Source organism: Mya arenaria, chromosome 2, assembly GCF_026914265.1.
Source record: "Mya arenaria isolate MELC-2E11 chromosome 2, ASM2691426v1".
Classification (NCBI taxonomy): domain Eukaryota; kingdom Metazoa; phylum Mollusca; class Bivalvia; order Myida; family Myidae; genus Mya; species Mya arenaria.
In genome coordinates this window covers 37,718,116-37,741,581 of record NC_069123.1, presented here as the reverse complement: position 1 = coordinate 37,741,581, position 23,466 = coordinate 37,718,116, and the positions used below count along the sequence as shown (strand labels likewise).

General features: G+C 34.4%; 1 protein-coding gene across 1 annotated transcript; it reads left to right on the top strand.

Moving 5' to 3' along the window:
• The first annotated feature begins 16,270 nt into the window (after positions 1-16,270).
• On the top strand, positions 16,271-22,921 carry LOC128221231 (uncharacterized). The gene is made up of 10 exons (XM_052929759.1): positions 16,271-16,343; positions 17,161-17,256; positions 17,712-17,762; positions 18,035-18,100; positions 18,563-18,652; positions 19,010-19,048; positions 20,749-20,808; positions 21,088-21,257; positions 22,061-22,189; positions 22,814-22,921. The coding sequence occupies exons 1-10, from the start codon at positions 16,286-16,288 to the stop codon at positions 22,904-22,906; spliced, it is 852 nt and encodes a 283-aa protein (XP_052785719.1). The 5' UTR covers positions 16,271-16,285; the 3' UTR covers positions 22,907-22,921.
• Positions 22,922-23,466: the final 545 nt, after the last annotated feature.

Sequence of the window (23,466 nt, the reverse complement as noted above, 5' to 3'; positions counted from 1 at the left end):
CATAATATATAGATAGTTGTGAGTTGTCGTGCAAAGAAGATTTAGCAACATAAAAAAGGAAGTGTATCCGCCATTATTATTTGAAACAATTACAATCTATACACTCTCATACGTGTAAGCATGAAAACAGACAGCATTGGATGTGTCTGCATCAAGGGTTCTCGATACATTAGTCGTTTTCTATTGCTTTGCTATAGTTCTGTGATATTAGGCGCACCAAGACCTTTTCCATTACGATATATAAAATATGATATCAAAGTCTGTTTTCAAATAGGCATCATTAGCATTGTTTACATGTCCATCTCATTATCCCTTACCTAAGCCATAACCTTCACTGGCATCTATTGGCAATGTTCAGTCCACCTTCGTCCCATGCACCCTGAACTAAGCCATAACCTTCAATGACATCTATTGGCTTTGTTCACTCCACTTTCGGCCCATGCACCCTTACTTAAGCCATAACCTTCACTGGCATCTATTGGCATTGCTCACTCCACTTTCGTCCCATGCACCCTTACCTAAGCCATAACCTTCACTGGCATCTATTGGCATTGCTCACTCCACTATCGTCCCATGCACCCTTACCTAAGCCATAACCTTCACTGGCATCTATTGGCATTGCTCACTCCACTTTCGTCCCATGCACCCTTACCTAAGCCATAACCTTCAATGGGATCGATTGGCATTGTTCACTACACTTTCATCCCATTCACCCTTAGCTTAGCCATAATCTTCATTAGCATTCATAAGCATTGTTAACTCCACATTTATCCTGTTAACCCTTACCTAAGCCACTGACATCGTTTGGCATTATTCACACCACTTTCGTCCCATTAACCATTGCCATGCATTGCAATCTATTGGTATTGTTCACTCAACTCTTGTCTCATTAACCCTTAGCTTAGCCATAACCTGTATTGGCATCATATTGGCAATGTTCACTCCACTTTCGTCCCACTAACCCCTACCTTAGCCATAACCTAGCTTTATTGGCATCATATTGGCATTGTTTACTCCACTTTCGTCCCATTAGCCCTAAACTTAACCATAACCTTCACTGGCATCTATTGGCATTGTTCACTCCACTTTCATCCCATTACCCCTACTTTAGCCATAAAATTTATTGACATCTATTGACATTGTTCACTCCAGTTTCATCCCATCAACGTTTATCTTAGCTAAAACCTTAATTGGCATATATTGGCATTGTTCACCATACAGGCATTGTAAATTTTATGTCAACATATTAACACTAACTTAGCCAAAACCTTTATTGGCATTCATTGACATTGTTTACTGTACTCCACGTTCATCTATCTCATTAACCTTTACCCTAGCTTTAACATTTATTGACATTTATTGACACTGTTAACTCCACTTTCATCCCTTTAACCATAAACTTAGCCAATACCTTCATCAGTTGCAAACCTACATAGTATGCTCATTGATATATAACAAGGTAAACAAACAGGGTCTCTTGAACAATCAGAAGAGTAATAAACAGTTATTGCCCATCCGTAACATGTTGAAACATTTACCTCCGATTGATGTATTGGTTAGGTTTGAATCATTAACAGGAAATACGAACATGAAGCTTTTAGTTTGATAGACATTGACAATAATAGCAGTTCTACGGAATATTTGTTTTGTTGACAACGACTTCTATCAGATATTATTGCAAAGACACTTTGGACGTATAGCACAATGAAAACATCTATATATTCTCAAAGCAAAAAAACCCAACTTTTAACATTTGTAAAACTCAGCTCAGCACCATGTTAATGGTTTTTAGTTGAAATCTATAAATGTTCAAAGGAAATAAATGGACAGAAAACCTTATTATTGTTCAAAGATTGATTAGTATGTATGTTAATAACAAACCAACTAAACGGCAAAAGCATTGCACTATCGATTTGTTTGATGAAACATGAAATGCAGCTCTGTATTATGAGTGGGATTTATCTTGTATGAACTTTTATCTATCTTATAATATGTATATATATAGCGTTTTAACCCTAGACGTTACACTTGTAAAGATGTTCCTAAATTGATTGCAAGTGTCAAAACAAGATAAAACTGCTGACCTATCTTACCTAAGTATTTGATTACGTTATCAATCATGAAAATATGCAGATTCATAAGTGATCAATATATTGTTAATATGATTTATCACTTTTCTAAAATATCTTCTTAAAAGAGGGCCGAGTGCATATGCATACAGTGAATGAGTCCTGTTCAAATCAATACCTTACTACCATTTTTAAATGGGCTCTCTCATAGAGTTCATGTTGGTAATGATCTCTCTTAAATTTGTTGAAATTTAATTATTGGATTCACCTGGTATGAACACAAAACAAACAGCCAACTGTCACTTACTCATTTATAAAGAAAATGTGAATCCAAGCCTAAAACCAGTCAAATTTATATAGCGTTTCTCACGCGTTTGTTCAAAATACAGCATATTTTCCATACTTTCAAATACGTTTTACTAATAAAGCTCTAATTTTAATAACGGTATATCATCGAAAAAACATTTTGCTCTCATTTCATACGAAAGTATTTTTTGTTTGATGTCTGAAAACGTAGAATTAGTCCCTTTAACTTGATGTTTAAAGGTACAGTCCCTCTCTCGTTTTTTAACTAAAATAGTTATAATAGTTATATAATTATAATATGAGGAGCTGGAGCAAAAAATAATCATATGAATACGACAATGGAACATTGTGAAGACGATTGGTCATGTATATCGTCAAATTGAAACACACCATAGTTATACTCATGTTTTTTTCTAATCTTCCAGTTTCTAAAAACAATCATTTCGGTGTCGACCGTGACCGTCAATTAAGGAATGACTTACACACCAAACTCACATGTTTGGCATTATATTTTCATCTGGCATTGTTCGACGTTATAATGTTTATATCAACGTAAATACAGGAACCTACCTACATCGTTCAGAAATGCGTTAACGACGTTATCGATTCATACTAGTTATTAATTACATTTGTTTTTGTTTGCTTTTTAATTCAGAACATATTGATGCACATGTTCAGAATTTCCATTTTAAGCATTACGATACTATAATGTTTTATTAAGTCAATATAATTTGAACGTTTATAGTAAACATTAAAATGAGCTTTGATATTGCTCTTAATAGCCCTGAAAACATTTGGCTTTGAAATATGATTTCGTGTAAATATATAACTAAATCTTTTGAATATAGAGGCAATGTTGATACATTGATATTATTTTATAAGTAAAATTACAACACAGATTAGACGCCTTTAACCGTTTAAGTATTTCAGATTTAGTTATGATCTTTTATTGAACAGAATAAACATTTGCCACCTGATAATCAGAAAAGGCAGCATTCATTAAACACAAGCTCTTGAGTGTAAATATACTAACAATACATATAAACTATTTTAGACATACCAAATAACATTTCATCTTCTAGACAAAATAACGACTGTAAATCGGCATTTGACATTGCAATGGCTTTCTTTAAAACCGAATAGGTAGTTCATTTAAAAGTGTTTGAAAAAAAGTATAACATGTACTTAAATTGTACTTACAGACCGAAGACTTGATAAATCCAGACCACCATCTGAAATGGACCACTAGGCAAACACGTGTACCGATTAACAACCAGTTTCCGCTTTGTCTTAACTCTATTCACTTTAAACAACTTCCTTCAAAATACAATCATCGCATGTAAATGATTTATAATCTAATTTCGTTCGCCGCTATGTAAACATTCACTTGAAGCTTTTGTGAGGTCAAACTTTGATAAAATCATGGGTGTCAGTAATAAGGTCTGATTTCGTGACTTTATCTCATCGACATTGAATTGGAAGACTAGATAAAGTCATCAAAGTTGTCCGCCTTTTCCAATTGAAATAGGGGAATCATAGGGCTCTTAAAGATAGTTCACAGCGTAAATATTTACAAAAGACAAATAATGCATTGTTACACGTATAATATGCGTTTGTTTAACAAGTTTTATTGAGCAAAATTACAAGACTTGTCAATATAATTACATTTTCCATATCCAAGATTGGAACGGTAGATATAAAGTAATAAAGTTCCTATCATTGTGTCTATTTAACTCTTGACATTAAATGCAGGCAGTATTTAGAAAACACGTACAGTATATCATTCTTTGAGACTGTATCGATTTAGATGTCATACTGGTTGCATCTGCAAAACGAAAAAAGATGAAGATGACAATTTAGCCAGACTTAACACAGACAGACACTTGAAGGTATCATTTTTTTACTAAAATATTCAATTTAATTAAACTCTGTATGGAATCATATGTGTTCAAAGCTTCAATCGGCTTAATGGAGTTTGGTATTGCAGTAAGATTTTACGTAAAAGTCAGTTTATAAATATAGTTGTGAAAAATCGGTCAAAAACTCGATCACGTTGTAGCCCAGAAAGCGTACAAAATATGAACGTCTATAGTCAAAGTCACATTACTTAAATTGATATAAGTAGGTCACAGAAGGGTTGATAATACCCAAAGAATTTTTATTATAAATTATCAAATTGGATATAAATCCCTTGATATCGATATGAAAGTACAGTTCATGTTTGCTTATGTCAGAGGCATAGATAAACGTTGTTTACAGCTTTTTACCAATACAATTGACATCAAAATCCTCGCCTTAAACTTACCAAATTGATGCTTTATCGTTTTCAGGTAAGGTAAACATGATATCCAATAAAATAAAATGGCATTAACATTTATTGCAATTTCTTTCTTTACCTTCACTTCACATCAATGCGAATGTAACTTTAAAGTGACACTCTTATTCAAAATCAATACATACACATGTATAACAAAAAAATCATTTTTAGTGATAAACCTTTAACTTCTTACTAAATAATGCATTTATGGAAAATACTTAGTATTGATAACATTTAACCGTCTATATACTAGCTGAAAACGCAAAAATATTAAATGATTGGTGAGCGCTAAACGATTTACTCTGATCTACTATCGTTTCAAAAGGTAGAAATACCATGTGTTCAGCACCCTTCTTTCAAATTAGTCTCGGTATCCTTCATAAGAACCTTTGTTTTCGATATTAATTCATCCTGTTTGGTGTATTAAAACACTGGTTTGTAGTAAATCCTATTTCGGAGTAAGAGTGCATCTTTAAACTAAGGTCTGTTTTGTTGGTACCAATCTAGTTTCAGTTTTGGTTTCAAGGGTTTCGGCGGTATGGAAACCTGTTTCGAAAGCTATAAGTAACAAATGCATGGTTTTGTGTACAGCTTCAACTTCTAATGATACCACAGACGGTGGTGTTTTTATTAAAAGGTGTTTCAACACATGTTCAGATCACCGAACGCCATGTTGTTGTTTTTTTAAAGTGAGCTAATTCTTCAGATGGAACGAAACGACGAAACCACCTTCGAATGGGCATTCCATTCGATAGTTTCTAAAACAGTTTCGGTTTTCCGCTAAACACACGATAAAATTAGTTTTTGATTTATTTGAAACTGTCACAACAAATACGCAGTTTGTGAAGCCAATATGAAACCTAATTTAAAAGTAGTATATTAGGCAAAAAAAAAATACCTGTGTTTCCGGTGACCCGAAAGACCCTATTTTTTCCTCGCCGACCCTAATCTTTTTTTTAGACATAAAAGTAAAAAAATTTTTTATATATATCGTAAAAAAATATATATATTTTTTAATATATCGTCATTATTTTCGTTCTTTGTCTTTCTATGTAACCGGGGAATAAACTTTCATTCCTTTTTATGTATTACCGAGACGCTATGTCAACAGGAATACAAAATGGCGGAGGGCGGCGAACCCTGTCCGATATCTTCAAATTGGCAAACGCATGTTTACGGTCCAAACACGTGGTTAATCACAAGAGACATATTTTGCAGTCTTGAAAATGAAAATATTTAGGATTATAGCTCGTGGTGTTATTTATTCATGTCCAAAATAAAACTTTCTTTTTACGATTAGGCATTGCGTTTATCATGCAGGCTTCATACGATTAAGCTTTGCTCCATCTAATGCAGGCTACTTGCCAGGTTCCAATACACATTTCACTAATCGTTACATTAATTTATCCGCAATTATCAATGGTTATTTATTTCGCCTTATTAAAAATAAGTCCCATCAACTGAAATCCAATTAAAAACCTTCGAAAGTTAACGACACATTTGTTGGAATGTGTCGGCTGCAGATCAAACGGTACTGTTTGTGACGTCAGTGCACGAGCGGTGATAATATCAAAGGCGCGTGGCTATGGTTTGTATTTAATTCGGTCAGTCGGATACCGTACGATCCCATTTGATTGCCAAGATTTCGCCTAGGCTGGTAAGAAAATACCATACGATCGAAAAAATAATAATCAATAATCGTCGTCTGGGAATCTTATAACAATGACCGAAATGTTTGAATTCACTATAAATATGAATGGAACTTTGAGTGTACGAAAATAAGATAAGTAAAATAAATCCATATCCGCGTTTACTTGTTCTATTTTTAACCTACCTCCACTTGAAGGCCTAGTTTAAGGAGCTCACAGTTGACAAGAAAATAGGCGATTTTCCTCATGCAAATTAACAAATTAGTTGATAATTGACTGTTTGGGTAGAACATTATCACAGATCTGTAGAAATTGAAGTGCTGGATTTGTTTTCTAAAAACCGAACGCGACTTATAAATGAGTATTGTATACAAAAAACACCAGATTTCATGGGCAAAATTGGCGGGTAAATACGGTAGTCGAAGGTGTTTTTCTGTGACTTTTTGTAAATTATGAAACGCTTAGATATAACATAATTTTTTATGATTCAACAGAAAATTGCATGATATGGAAACTGTAAAAAAAAAAAAAAAATCCGACCGACCGACCCTATTTTTTTCGCCATGTCACCGGAAACACAGGTATTATTTTTTTGCCTTACCTACAAAAACGTCCTTTGACAGTGGGAAACCGACCCTTACTGTAGTGGTTTTATATCACTTACTAAAGTTAATATTTATTCTTTGTAGTGAATACAATTTGCACGCGAAATGACACTGATTTCTTGAGTTTTCCGACCAACAACATGTATAGGATGAAAGCTACACTCGTAAACTTAACGTTAAACAACAAAATTATAAGAATAAAAATGTAATTGGTTGAATGTAACCACTATGTTTTCGCAATCCGCGGTACCGGTTTTATGTAACAGGTGATCCTTAATTTAATTTGTTGAGTGTATTATAGTAGTGTTCTGCAAGTGCGTTTAAAAGTGGTAACCAAACACTCCTTCATTATGAAATATTTTATTAAATTATAACCTACATTCCCAGCTAGCACCCTTCAACAAGTACTACGCTTAATCGCTTGGAATTGCATATTTACATCTATATATACACACCATCTTAAGTTTGATCCCCTCCCTCTTGGAACTGGTTACAATCGTAATCTCCGCACTTGTAAATAATCAGTTAGATTTAACACAACAAGTTCTAACTATTACATAAACACTTACTTGCATCCGCGATATCTCTGTTCACCTCAAAACTTCTTAGCAAAATGATGATAGTAACTCAGACGACAAACGTGCCTGGTGTTGGTAACATCAACTGGTGGCTGGGGAATGTTTTAGATTACATTAAATCTTGTAATAAAACAAGTATTGTTCTATAAATCATGTTGTATGCACACAGTTTTCTTGCCTGAGGGGAGATTTTATATTTTAATCATCTAGTCAACACCTGCTCCCTTAATCTCTAAGGCTATAAACACTATAAAACATGCTTAGTTTTCGTGTTCAGTTTCATTATTTTAAGTCTTTATATGGAGTGTGTTAATGTCAGCCTTATTGCATTGTACCGTGCGATAGTAGTTTCCATAGAAACGATTCGCCTCTGTTTGGTTTTACTTTCGTAAGAAAAATAATTTGTTCACATCATTTTCTTTGTGATCATCTTGAAACCTTGTAACATAAAACTGTTGTGTAAGAATGAGCTCTTGTACACCAGGTGCAGGAAGGGGGTGTGTTTTATGGCTATTTAATACACATGTTACAGAAAAAAAGCAGCGCTATTCTGGTAATCTTCAAACGCTTAAATAAAACAGAAACGAAAGACAGCAAGCAGATTATATAGTTATACTTTGGACAATGATCGCATCTTACAAAACAATATCTTTGTCTAAAAAACATTTAACCAGACACAGAATGATATCAAAAATTGCCGAACTTTTACCTCGTCATTTCAAGAACTTCTACATATTCGGGGGAAAACATCTAGCGCGATCGACTTTCCGTCGTACAGTGCAAACGCCAAATAGCACAAACGCAATTAAGGCAATCGATCGTAAAACGTTAAGCTTGATAGTGTATTTTCATTCTACATTTTGTATTAAGTTCAAATTGATTACCAGTGAAGTGAATCATGCATAAATAATTGAGATTCCCAAAAGTTTAACCCATAGATTTTACTGCTATTTTAAAATCACCAAGCAATCTACTTCCAGCGTAGTTAAATGTATCAATTAAAGAATTCTGACAACCGTCCATATAGATCCAAGGTCTTTCCGATGGTAAATGACCGAGGTGTTTCGAATGACTGTTTTCTATACTTGTTGAACAAAGCCAGACACATCGAGACGTATGTTTTATTGGAGTAATGAGCTGGAAAATAACCGCGTCCTTCGTCCACAGTTGTTGTTGTGTATGTTTTATCTTTTATTTATGCCAAATATAACCTATTGACTATCTGACACCCAAGCGGGGTATTTTATTATATATATATATATGACTGATTCGTCTGAATGGGAAGTCATAACTTGTGAATGGCTACACACTGATTATGGTTTCTGCTTTGTAGTTATGTCCGGATTCTATGCCACTCGCTGCTCTTAACAAGGGCAAACTTCGCACTCGTACGTTGGTTACAGAAACAGTACCAAACTGAAAAAGAGATATGCGTTAATGATACAAAAGAAATATCCTAATGTACAGTCAAGCCAGTGTTAAGTGGCCACCTTTGGGAAAACGTAATGATGGCTGCTATTTGTATATTCTTATTTGTAATGATAATTACAAAACAACGCTATAATTTTATAAGTTCGATGCTTAATGCACACACTTGCTAATCGAATGATCTCCCATATCAGTAACCACTAAATACTTGAATGTAAATACCACGAGTAAAATCTACAATACCCTATCAAAACTTCCACACTAACATATTTTACAATATCGATTCCGATCATAAATACTTTTATTTTCTGGTATTTTGGGGTCAATGTAAATACAACATTCGAAGAAGAGAAAATTATAATCATAAGAAATACGAATTCGGTTGAACGTTACTACTATGTATATTCAAAAAATAGTACGCCATCCCGCGTGGGAGTACAAACAGTGCGGTGGAAATGTAAACAAAACAAAGTAGACCAAGTAAATCCAGCCTGTCAAGACAGTGTGTTTTTTAATCTCAAACCAATGGTCTAATTTGGGAAAAACATCACTGTCATTTGTTAATAAAATATATAAAAAATCAGGTAGCTGAGTAGTCACTTCCGAATTGGTGTAATTTGCATAAGCGTAAAAACAAAATTAGATACTAATCTCTGTCACTACTTCCCGAATTATGATATCAGTAAATATTAACATTTTTCAGTTCCGATGATGGATAACATTTATTTTCTGGTATTTTTGGGCCAATGCAACTACTCAAATAACATTAAATTGAACTGCCAAACATAAGCCGTAAATGCGAAATATGGTATATAAATAATATTTGTTGATTTCAGTGTCAGATCATGTTTTATTCCTTGTGATTATGTGTTTACACGTGGCGAAAAATCTTCTTCTCCCACGACAAAAAGTAGATCCAAAAAAAAATAACCATGCTAAAAACTCTTATCTTGCCCACGGGCAAAGATTAAACAAGTACCGGTATGGAACTCCTTTAAAAGGTCATCAAATTGTAGTTACCTCCCTTGTTGAAGACTGTCGTCTGTAGCATCATAGAAACCTTGCCTCGTGGCAATATTTAGAATGCTAATTAATTATTTCTCGCTTCAAATGAAGCCAAAAAAGTATTCACTCGCCTTTTACGAAATAATGTTTCACTCTCCTCAGAACTATTTCAAGAACGATTTGACTATTAACATAATCTGAATCACTGCGCGCATATCCATGACAACCACGAATTATCACATTTCCATACGGCTCAAGACCACAGTTATCTGCCCCCCGTTGACCTAGATCCTGATGTTAATACAGAAAAAAGAGTGCTTGTGTTCAAGTATCAATATTTTATTAAAATTGAATGAAAAAGAAGCAAAAAATGTTCTTTTTGCAGAGAATTTGACTGAATTTGACACTCTATTGCAGAAATTGATAGTATTCAGTGTAAATATTGGAAAAATCATAGCTTGTGGAAGTCTGAAAATTAGTTGTTTATAGCCGATTGACTCCTTGGCGGAAGGGTTCTGTATTTGAACTCAATTTTGATAGTCGGGTCAATGGTCAACATGGTGTTTTCTTGTGATTATATTTTGTATCTTGAATTGTTCTAGAGATGCCATGTCCTTGTTTTTTCAATTGGGATGTGTATAAAGTCAAAAGCCAGGTTAGTGTCTATATGAAACATATAGTAAAAATAACTGTGGTCTCACGCCATACGCATGTGTTCTCACTACGCACAAAAGAGTTCCAGCAAAAAATACAGTTTTACTTAACTCTGTTTAACTGAGGTGGAACAAAAAGCATCTACCACAGCCGCTCGTGTAAGATAGGTTCATCCAAACCCGAGCGCAGGGTGTTTTGTGGACACTCGATTAACCTCGTTTCCGCAAATCACCCAACGGTCGGGTTGGGATGAACCTATTCTAACACTCTAGGCCATGGAAGATGCCTATAAGCTAACCATTTGCAATAATTTTACTACTATCTAATACTTTGTTGTGTTTTACATATGCTAAAGTCAGTTGCTCTGTTTTGATCAAAGTGAAGGAACTACATTTTCTATATAACGTATATCAAAAAGTTGATATTTTCACCCATTAGTTTGCAGTAAAATTATCAAATTGATATTTTCCCTGTTGGTAGTTCACTGATTTAACTCTGTTTTTCACAGAAAGCATGAAAGAAATATATTGACTTCATGTTTTATAATTGTATTTAAGAAAAACAATTCTGCTCTTGTCAAAGAAAACTCTGTCTTGAATCTAGTTTTAACCAACAAACCTCAACGAAAGACGATAGAATGAATAAATTGAGGGATTAACAACAATAAAGTTGTTAAATGCTTGACGTATTGTTTAATAAGGAAGACATAAAATGTTTCAATCAGAAATGCACCGATCTGTTACTCTGTGTCCCAGTGGTTGCTTGCGATTTTCACCAGTCTGCCAATACAAGCAATCTTCGAAATGATAAATACGTTTCTAAATACAAAACTCATTAGCGACGAGTTCTACTTTTGCTGCTGTTTGTTCGCAACTTCGGAGATTCAATTGTCGAATTCAATACCACAAATACTGCTGTCCCTCTTCGCTTTCACATCCGCTTTCTGCAACTATTACTATTATGAACAGCTCAGAACAGAACAGACAGTTTATTCAACTTATACAATTGTACATCGTCGTAAGACATAAAGATATTTATACACATGTCTCGTTTCTTAACTTAAATATATATTATACATTAATCATGCTATCATTTTCAGCAGCAGGTATCGTTACATGCGATTTAACTTTGAAGATACTGTCATCATAAATACGCTGTCTTCGTGGTGAAACAGCATCTTGATGAAGATGGAAGTGATATTACAGATTCGAATAAATGGTTACTACCCGGCGATATACGACAATCCATGGCCAAAATTTCAGCGTTGCATCGTTCTACAAAATTACGTCAAATTGAAATCTTGCCTAAGAATTGCATCATTAAAATACAAGCAAAACTGAAATAGTTCACATTTATAGAAATAGAAAATAGCATAGTCTTTTAAAGGCAAATAATTATGTTCAAAGCTTTTCTGTAACAAAATATATTTAGAAATTAACGTCACTTACTTGTTTATATACTTATATCGATTGTCCAAACAAGAAATGCCAAAAGTTCAACTGACATACCAGTGAACAAGGATAAACGGCCAATATAGAACAAACAAGAAATGTCTTAAGACCAACTGCCAATACCATGGAACAAGGATAAACGGCCAATATAGAACAAACAAGAAATGCTTAAAGGCCAGCCGCCATACCAGTGAACAAGGATAAACGGCCAATTTAGAACAAACAAGAAATGCTTAAAGGCCAGCCGCCATACCAGTGAACAAGGATAAACGGCCAATATAGAACAAACAAGAAATGCTTAAAGGCCAGCCGCCATACCAGTGAACAAGGATAAACGGCCAATATAGAACAAATAAGAAATGCTTAAAGGCCAGCTGCCATACCAGTGAACAAGGATAAACGGCCAATATAGAACAAACAAGATATGCTTAAAGGCCAGCTGCCATACCAGTGAACAAGGATAAACGGCCAATATAGAACAAACAAGAAATGCTTAAAGGCCAGCTGCCATACCAGTGAACAAGGATAAACGGCCAATATAGAACAAACAAGAAATGCTTAAAGGCCAGCCGCCATACCAGTGAACAAGGATAAACGGCCAATATAGAACAAACAAGAAATGCTTAAAGGCCAGCTGCCATACCAGTGAACAAGGATAAACGGCCAATATAGAACAAACAAGAAATGCTTAAAGGCCAGCTGCCATACCAGTGAACAAGGATAAACGGCCAATATAGAACAAACAAGATATGCTTAAAGGCCAGCTGCCATACCAGTGAACAAGGATAAACGGTCAATATAGAACAAACAAGAAATACTTAAAGGCCTGCTGTCAATACCAGTGAACAAGGATATACGGCCAATATAGAACAAACAAGAAATGCCAAAAGGTCAACCGCAAGTACCAGTCCACAAGGATAAACGGCCAATATAGAACAAACAAGAAATGCCTAAATGCCAACTGTCAATACCAGTGACTGTGACAAGGATAAACGGCCAATATAGAACAAACAAGATATGCTTAAAGGCCAACTGCCAATACCAGTGCAGAAGGATATACGGCCAGTATAGAACAAACAAGAACTGCATACAGGCAAACTGCCTATACCAGTGCAGAAGGATAAACGGCCAACATAGAACAAACAAGAAATGCCTAAATGCCAACTGTCAATACCAGTGACTGTGACAAGGATAAACGGCCAATATAGAACAAACAAGAAATGCTTAAAGGCCAACTGCCTATACCAGTGCAGAAAGATAAACGGCCAATATAGAAAAAACAAGAACTGCCTACAGGCAAACTGCCTATACCAGTGCAAAAGGATAAACGGCCAACATAGAACAAACAAGAAATGCCTACAGGCAAACTGTCAATACCAGTGAATGTGACAAGGATAAACGGCCAATATAGAACAGACAAGAAATGCTTGTTTTTTATCCATTCAGAAACATTCTATATATCATTTATTTGTACATTGTGCATTCGTTTTTTGTATTTTCTTAAACTGAAAAACATGTTTTAACTAACACTTGAACACACATTCTAAATAAAACAATCAATGACAGTGATCACTTTTAAAGGGAATCGTTCACGTTTTATTTTGTCAGATATCGAAGAAATTCCATTCGACGAAAATGTAAACATAATGTTTGTTTTAATGATACAACAGATAAGAGCTCTTTTGTTAATCAATGAAACCACAAAAAGCTAATGAGGATGGGGTAAAACCAGGTTTTTAGCGCTAAAAGATTCTGCAAGTGTCCAAACACTTATACTTAGCACAAGGTCACGATACATAAATGGTATTTGTTATCATGAAAATCTCTATTGGTCTTAAATCGTTATCTTATTTAAATGAATATATTGACGAGCAAACTGCACCAAATAACCGAGGTCTGACCTCTGAAAACGCCCCCAACTAGCATCAAATACGATAAGATATTACTGGGCCAAGCGTCGATAAGGACTTATTTTACATTGGTAAGAAATTTTCATTTATCGTATTATAAGTCGTTATATTGAATCTATATATAATGAACAAACCCTAAACCAAACGCTTGATATTTGTACAACTTGAAACTTAGCCTTTTGCCACGAAGTTAATTACTTGAGAAGGTCGACAACTTTGGAATCAGTCTTAAAAGACGGGTGTCTCAAAGGAGTTCGAATTCAGAGCAAACATAAATGATATCAATATATAAAACACACTATCATAGTAATATTGTTTTGCATCAGAATACAAAAGATCAAGAAGAGAATACAAAAAAATCATTACTTCTTTTTTTGTTCAACACAATGTTGTTTTAGGGTGGACGTTTGTGAGAAATGTTCCGCTTTGTACAACACGTGACCATAGCTGTGGCTTTGATCGGCTGTGTGGCAGCCGTACAAGGTGCGTATGTTGGATACTAGTTTTGTTCGGTTGACATTTATTCTGGGTTATACGTCAACATTGAAACATTTTGAAAACTAAGACATGTTCATGTAATAATTTCTCGAGTACGTAAGTGAAGTACCGAAAACTGAACGCGTGTTACTAGTAAATATTTGCAATTCGTGACCGAACACTCATCTATTGTCACGCGTTTTCCTTTTTGCTTAAAAGTGTATCTTTATTTTGACATAACCATTGGCTTATTATTGAGTCAGTGTATCATTTGTATATCATTTGTATATAATTATCACTAAATAACAACAAATATATAGCGTTAACTAATGTCTGACCGTTGAACACACGAGAAAATCCTGTCTGGAGAGATGGATTCATAATCTGCATTGCGTTTCAGTCGCCGATGCTACACTGGATGCTTATTGCAGAGAAAAGTTTCCTACCTACAGAGGTACTGACCTTTGTTAAGATATATTTTGCATAGTAATCTAATATATATAATTTTGGTATCGTTTGAAAGGGGTTTCGTTCATGATCCGGAAAATGTTAATCAAATTGCTTAATTGTTAATACATTATTAAAGTAGATGTAATATGTAGCTTTGCTGGTTTTACTGGCTTTAAATTGGTGGTAGCCCCACCATTTAGAAGTCAACCATTTGTAGACACTGTCTTGTGTGTTTCTGGATTATTTTCCTGTCTATATCCGGATTTTGATATGTTATGCCACCAAAGACAATACATGCAGTTTGGATATTGCAATGTGTATGGTTGTATTATTTAAAGTTCTTTCTTGTTTCACTTCGTTAGATATTTTGCCAATTTCAAGTAGTACTTGTAGTCTTCCACTCTCAGAAAAGACAAACTACGTTATGAAATAATGAGCACCCATATGTTCAAAGTTTGCCAATCTATTAGCTTCAAATACATTGAATTCATTCTCGTAAATACAATATAAATTATGGATCTTACGTTGGCGAAAACAAGCGTAACCATTTTGGATTAGGTAATTTGTGTGCCTTCTTCCTTCCTTGGATGTGGTAGCCGTATCTCATGCTCTCTCTCCCGAATCGAACACCGATTCCCCATTACCCGTTATCACTATAGTTAGGCATAGCACGTACCATCGTAAGTTTTTTGTCTCATTTATTTTCAACCTATATTATATTTACATAATATATCAAGATTATACGAGTATATATCGTACCATCGCCAGTTGATATGGCAGACACTTGAAAGGGCTGTGCGATCGGCACAAATTTTTCCGAGTCACCATAAGGATATGTATGTTTGTATATTCCTAGATGTGATCAGCCATTTGGATTCCAGCCTATGCACAGACTCAATCACGGGTGACGTATATTTTGTGTTGCACTTTCAAAATGACTTTAATTTTAGCAAAAACAACAACAATCCGGTTGGCGCAATGCATTTGTTATCCATTACACGTGTCATTACATCAACAAAAGTGTTAAATGATATTGAACAAGCATCTTAGAGTGTTTCAAATGTTTTTATATTCGACTACAAAGCTAGGTGGAATATCAAAATATTTTACATATATGTAATGGAATACTGTGCATACTTGTTTGTGTTTAGTATAAAGTAGAAACCAATTTAGGATCATTGAAAGTTCATTTTATATTCAAATAATTAGTATGATACTGCTATAAGACAATGAGTGGATTTTTGTGATAAAGCAGAATCGACAATTATTACTGAAACATTACATACAGTACGTTTAAAATGGCTAAAATATTGATAATTGATCATTCTTTTATTTCTCAGTAGTTCTTCCTTTACTCCTGTTTCAGTGTACCGTCTTGTTTACAAAATGTACGATGTCGGAATTCAGTCAGCGTGCGAGAACCTTGCGATCAAGCTACTTAACGGTACGTAAATATTTGAAATACTTAAAAATAAGACCACAATAATTATAACGAGGGTACTTAAAAAGCTACACATTTTATGCCGTAAATTATACAAGCCTCCCAGTGGAGTGTATTATTGCATTAATTAGTTAGATCTTTAAAATAAATTATTTACTCTAAACTGCTAAATTGAAATAACTTCGCGATGTGCTTGCAGCGTTTGTATATGAAAAAAATATAACATGCGAGTGTGCTTCGAAGAAAAATGGCTGAGGTGCTAAAAGCGTCAGAGTGGTCTGCCCTTGGGATGTATTTAAGGCACTGACGCATTTCAAAGGACATTTGTGGTAATTTATATCAGTCCCGAAAGAAATTTTGGAGACAATGAAAGAGAGAAATGTATAAAGGTCTGACATATAGAAGCTGCACACGACATTCAAGCACAGTTTAATATTTTGACACCAACACACTTATTTGTTTGGGCTAGGAAATGTCATGTGACGGGAACATCACCCTTGAATCCCATCTCCATAAGCAATAATTTGAAACATTTATCGCCCGTCATATACCATTTACATCAGCAATGTGCTTTAAAGGTATAACATTACTTGGGTTATGTTCTGCATCATTAATAATTATAATTTACAACCCTGTTACATATTTAACTATAATACACAACCTGAGTAGTGGTCGTGATAGATAATTTCCGTAGATCTTTCTGTACATATGATTTAAATGATTTGTATATGTAAACATGTTCAACAGATATAATATGCAATAACATTTTATCAAATATTTATAACCTACCTAATATGTTGTGGTTTGTGCTGATTTTTAGATCACTACACTATATGGGCAAACACCGTGCCTCTTCCTCCCTGTTACTGCAACGGAACAAACAAACCTTTGGCTTATCAAACTGCAAGGCCTGACAGTAAGAACTTTCATCAAATACCATTTTTATAAGTGTAAACTGTTTAATAACTTACTTAAATTGAAGCGACAGACTAAACAAGGTTTTCCTTGCAGTCGGACATGCCGGATAATACCAAATATCCTGTTTTCGTTTTATTTCTCTGTGATTATGACGAACTGAAAACAAACAAAATAAGAAAATATCCGAAATTAAGACAGTAAGACAGTATATTTATTTCAAGTGCATTTGTTAAAAGGAGCGACATTTGGCTTAGAAACATTTAAAAATAATAGAGCTAATTCGAGACAGTCGAGAGTGAATAATAGACTTCACTTTGTTTTAAACGCCTTCCAATGAAAATGCTGACACAAATGAAATGCTTTGATTTGGTGCTGAACTATGCATTAATTAGCTTATAATAATTTAATAGCTCACATTAAAACCAATTTAATCGAGAGTTCTTTCGTTTACAGATACCAAAGATGATTTCGAAATTTGCTTGGGCCATGATAAAGCATACAAAGGTAGCAACAAGACCAGTTTTAATGTCAGTCTAAAAACATATTTCTTACGCATACGAGGCAGTTTAGACCAGATATGGTGAAAAACACGTTTATATAGTGAGTTGTATGTTTTTGTGTTTTTGTTTCGTTTTTCATATTAAAAGAGATTATTAAAAAGATCTTGTCAGTGTAAATAACCGCTTTAATGCAGTTCCTTCTTGATTCTAGTCGGCACTCAGAACATGTGTATTTTGTATCAACATGTGGTTGTTTAAACTTGTTTTACTTCGCAGATTTGTACGACGATATATTTGTGAACAGCACGCATGCGCAGACACACTGCATGTCTCATCACTTTGGTAAGGAGATAAACAGAAGTTGCAAGAATAGAAATCCACCCACAAAATAATTATAGAATGATTATTACCAATATAAACGTTCGTAAATGGAGTTCTGCTTTTTTTGAAAACCACTTTGGTGTTTGAATTCTTGTGTTGGCCAATGATAATTGAGGATTTCAAAACAGATGTTCATTAATTTTACATTTATAGATTTTGACGAATGCACCAAAAATAGTTTAATATATATATATTTTAGTCAGTCTATTTTTTATCAAGGCTTACTTGATTAACTAGAGTCAGTAGTTAAATGTTGCATATACTTGCTGGTTACATTTTTTTGTGAGTGCCAAAACAATCGAGGAGTTTTAAAGTGTTATGTTCATTAAATTTACGAAGATCGATTTCGACAAATGCACCAACAAGCACCAAATGGTAATGATGATAATGAATTTTGAACTGATTGATGCTCTTTACTTTAAGTTTGGCGGAAGCTTGGGCAGATACAGAACACAGTTCATCTCGGACCCGTCATTGTTGACTGCCGGCGAGACATGATCTACCACTTGGAGTGTAGGCGCTGTTTTCTGTTTTCTGTCGCAAGGAACACTTTTAAATCCAATTTATATCTAAAATTCATGTTCATACAGGTCATCCTCTACTCAAAATTGTATCTCAATGTCGTTAATAATCGATCAGATAATATTTGTTTTTGACACTCTTTCTTTGGTCGCACCGTTTCAACTATTAAAACAGACTAAAATCATTCAAATACTTTTAAAACAACATTCTTTGTTTAATAACATTCCAACTACTGAGCATGTAAAGGGTCTACATCTGTCTCTGTAAACAAACTCTGCTGGGGGTAAGTCCTATATTTTTAAACAAGGATAATTACAAATCCTAATGCCGAAACTATTTCCTTTCCAGATTCCATTTCCAGCATAGGTGATACGTGCCAATGTTCAGGTCAGTTGCAGAATCGCACTTGATAAAACATCTTCATGTATATATAGGCTATCAGGTTTACTGGTATTGCATATAGTTGATTTGCATCGCATTTGATAAAAAACCTGTATTGAATATGTAGGCAAATTAGTATTAGTGTATTGCATCCTCACTTACATCGCATTTGATAAAACTCCTTATTGTATATATAGTCTATACATTGTTCGTGTATTGCATCCTCACTTACATCGCATTTGATACAACTCCTTATTGTATATATAGACTATACATTGTTCGTGTATTGCATCCTCACTTACCTCGCATTTGATACAACTCCTTATTGTATATATAGACTATACATTGTTCGTATATTGCATCCTGACTTACATCGCATTTGATACAACTTCTTATTGTATATATAGACTATACATTGTTCGTGTGTTGCATCCTCACTTACATCGCATTTGATACAACTCCTTATTGTATATATAGACTATACATTGTTCGTGTATTGCATCCTCACTTACATCGCATTTGATACAACTCCTTATTGTATATATAGACTATACATTGTTCGTGTATTGCATCCTCACTTACATCGCATTTGATACAACTCCTTATTGTATATATAGACTATACATTGTTCGTGTATTGCATCCTCACTTACATCGCATTTGATACAACTCCTTATTGTATATATAGACTATACATTGTTCGTGTATTGCATCCTCACTTACATCGCATTTGATACAACTCCTTATTGTATATATAGACTATACATTGTTCGTGTATTGCATCCTCACTTACATCGCATTTGATACAACTCCTTATTGTATATATAGACTATACATTGTTCGTGTATTGCATCCTCACTTACATCGCATTTGATACAACTCCTTATTGTATATGTAGACTATACATTGTTCGTGTATTGCATCCTCACTTACATCGCATTTGATACAACTCCTTATTGTATATATAGACTATACATTGTTCGTGTATTGCATCCTCACTTACATTGCATTTGATAAAACTCCTTATTGTATATATAGACTATACATTGTTCGTGTATTGCATCCTCACTTACATCGCATTTGATACAACTCCTTATTGTATATATAGACTATACATTGTTCGTGTATTGCATCCTCACTTACATCGCATTTGATAAAACTCCTTATTGTATATATAGACTATACATTGTTCGTGTATTGCATCCTCACTTACATCGCATTTGATAAAACTCCTTATTGTATATATAGACTATACATTGTTCGTGTATTGCATCCTCACTTACATCGCATTTGATACAACTCCTTATTGTATATATAGTCTATACATTGTTCGTGTATTGCATCCTCACTTACATCGCATTTGATACAACTCCTTATTGTATATATAGACTATACATTGTTCGTGTATTGCATCCTCACTTACATCGCATTTGATTAAACTCCTTATTGTATAAATAGGCTATATAATTTTCGGGAATTGCCTACTGACTTACATTGCATTTCATAAAACACCTTATTTTATATAAAGGCAATAAAGTTTCCGTGTATTGCATACTGACTTACATCGCATTTTTAGAAATAAATCGTATATATAGGCAATACAGTTTTAGGGTATTGCAATACTGACTAACATTGCATTTGATAAAACACTTTATTGTAGTTTTAGGCTTTATAGTGTTTGTGTATTTCATACTATTATTTTTCCAGCAAACCCCAACCTCACCACTACGTCTGCACCAAGCAGTACCACTACCCATCCACCGCACAGTAATGTCGTGTTGCACAAACGTCTTTATCGCATACATAAACTGTTGATGATACGGGTGAAATATATCAGCGATTGACTTTCATTATTTGATGGTCTTGTCGTTTTTAAATGTTTCAGTCTCAGAAGGTCATTTTTGCCATTTTCATTGTTTATTACTTGTTTTAAAAATAGCAGATGTGCCTGAAAAAAACTCCTTAATACTACATTTAAATTTTTCCAATACAAATTTCGTATTGTAACATTGATAAAAATCCGATGAAACATTCCTGATATTTCAGATTACAAATGTAACAGGCTCGGCATATTGGCGTCTATTGCAATCGGTAACAGCGTGCACAAAGACGACGCCACGGACTGCTCAATCTGGGGGAGCGCGTCAGATGAGTCCCTGGCCCTCTTGTACTGTTCTGGCCTACCTCCCTCAGCGAGCTGGTACAGGGGAAATAAAGTAGGTGTTGGGTGTGTAAGCTTATTTAGACTTGCACTCGGGTCTTGCCCATTCCGCGAGTGCTCCAATAATAATAGTTAGTCATTTAAGTTTTTTGGAGCATAGTGCACATACAGAATGTAACCCTGGTTAGAGCTACCCTGGGTTTTAAACGTGCATCCGTGTAGAGCACTGTAACACAGGACCCCTATTTAACGTCTTCTCGGAAGACGATTAGTATTTGTTTAGTGATGAGGAGGGGAATCGAACGTGCGACCCCTGGATTGACAGTCAAGTGTGTTACCACTAGACCACGTATCCGCCACCGGCGTAGGTTGTGTGGCGAAGTACATATACTTCAGTCATATGTGGTACATGTGTAACGTAGATACCTCGTAAACCGGTTTAACCAACCGGTGAACTACTCGTCTTTTAGCAATCTCTACTCAGTCATCATAAACAAAGGGGCAGGGTGTATGGTTTTTCCACATCCAAATACCCCCATACCAATAACAAAAACTACAAAAACTTATCCAGGTTCATGAATTCTCATAGGGGGAGCAGTAGCCTGTACGAAATCACAAAAACATGTTAGTTAAAATACAAGTATTACGTTATTTCTATAAGGGGAGCCGACTGTACAATGTGAAATATATGTGAGTATGCGTTAAATGAAGTTATTGCATTATGAAACAGTATTTCTTTTCAAATTAGTTACATACATGGACGTATGATATCATTTTTGTTCAAACCACCCTCATGAATCTAGGGAATATATAGTATACGTATGTCATCTTAGCATGTATTTAATTTGTATATTACAGGTAATGGACAACTGTGCACAAGTTCAACCATGGACGCCAATCGCTACTTTTAGAGGAACGCAGTATAGCCCAATGGATGCGCAATCTGGGGTGTTCATTGAATGTCTGAAAGACTCGAGTGGATTCCTTGTGAGTGACCGTGATATGTTCAAACTTAAAAGAAATTATGATAATATAAGAAGACAATATTTGTTTAATTGGTACTCTGCTGGTATAAATTTTAATGACTTTTATAACCTTATGAAAACAATTAATTATCGGACTCTAAGTAAGTTGTCTTTCTATGTATATCATCTTCTTTTAGAAATTAACAATTAAAGGTAAACAATTATGTCAATATATATGCTTAAATTCCTTTTCTTAACACAACTCGTATATTATTTGTTTTATTATGTATGTCACGTATTTTGGGCCTGTGGCCTTTGATCACTTAATAAATTTCTTGACTTGACTTGACGTGTTCAAATCGCGTCTTACAAACTGAACATGGTTCAATATGATTCTGTATTTTGATCTGGTAAATGCTAAGCTATCAATCCAATGTAAGAATTGAACGTTTGGCCCATCTGTTAAATTACAAGTTATCCATTTAATAAGTCCAATAATACAGTAACCAAAAAAATGACGATGCAATAACGACTATCCCAGTACCTAACAGCAGCCAAATGATTTGTGCAATCAAGTCTTTAACAACAAGAGATAAACAAGACAGATATTACAAACCGCAATTTCATTTGAGATGCTTTATTACAGATGGTTGAGCAAGGATGCCATGCCGCGCCGATAATTGTTCGGGTATCCGCTGCAGATAACAAAGACCCAAACAGTTACTATACCATTGTTTGAAAAATGATTCTCAATGTTCTCAAATTTCCTTTTATTGATTTAAATTGATCTATATATACTGCAATTAAAATACAGAAGTGATTGTTTAAAACTGAAAAGAGACGTGTCGCTTCTTTGAAAACTGCCCTGAAGTAATGGTCTTGTCTGATGATACATGAATGTTTCAAATAGCTCCATTTGATAATCATTTAACAACAATATGTGTAATTTAGCCATTAAATTCGCAAACAAACACCTTGCATTTTAATAATTTAAGATAACAGAACAGAACAGAACATACATTTTGTGAAGAATTGTACAACGTTCATCGTCTACAGTATATACATACTTTCATATAGTTTGATTAACCTATGTATGCAATCGTATTACATTTGTTGTAATGTTGTTTAACAATATAGCATACAAAAGTGTTCATATAAAAGTAAACAACATACAAGGGTATTATTATATTAATTGGAGTTTGATATATACATTTTTCTCTCAAAAATTAATCAGATATCTTGTCATTTATTTCAATAATTGAAGAAATTTGTATACAGAAGGACGCATGTAGTATAATA

Excerpts from the sequence above, each read along its gene's own strand:
- LOC128221231 (XM_052929759.1), top strand. The coding sequence starts at position 16,286 with ATGTACGATGTCGGAATTCAGTCAGCGTGCGAGAACCTTGCGATCAAG. Across the intron at positions 18,101-18,562 it reads CTGCATGTCTCATCACTTTG|TTTGGCGGAAGCTTGGGCAG; the intron begins GTAAGGAGATAA and ends CTTTACTTTAAG. Across the intron at positions 21,258-22,060 it reads GCTGGTACAGGGGAAATAAA|GTAATGGACAACTGTGCACA; the intron begins GTAGGTGTTGGG and ends TGTATATTACAG.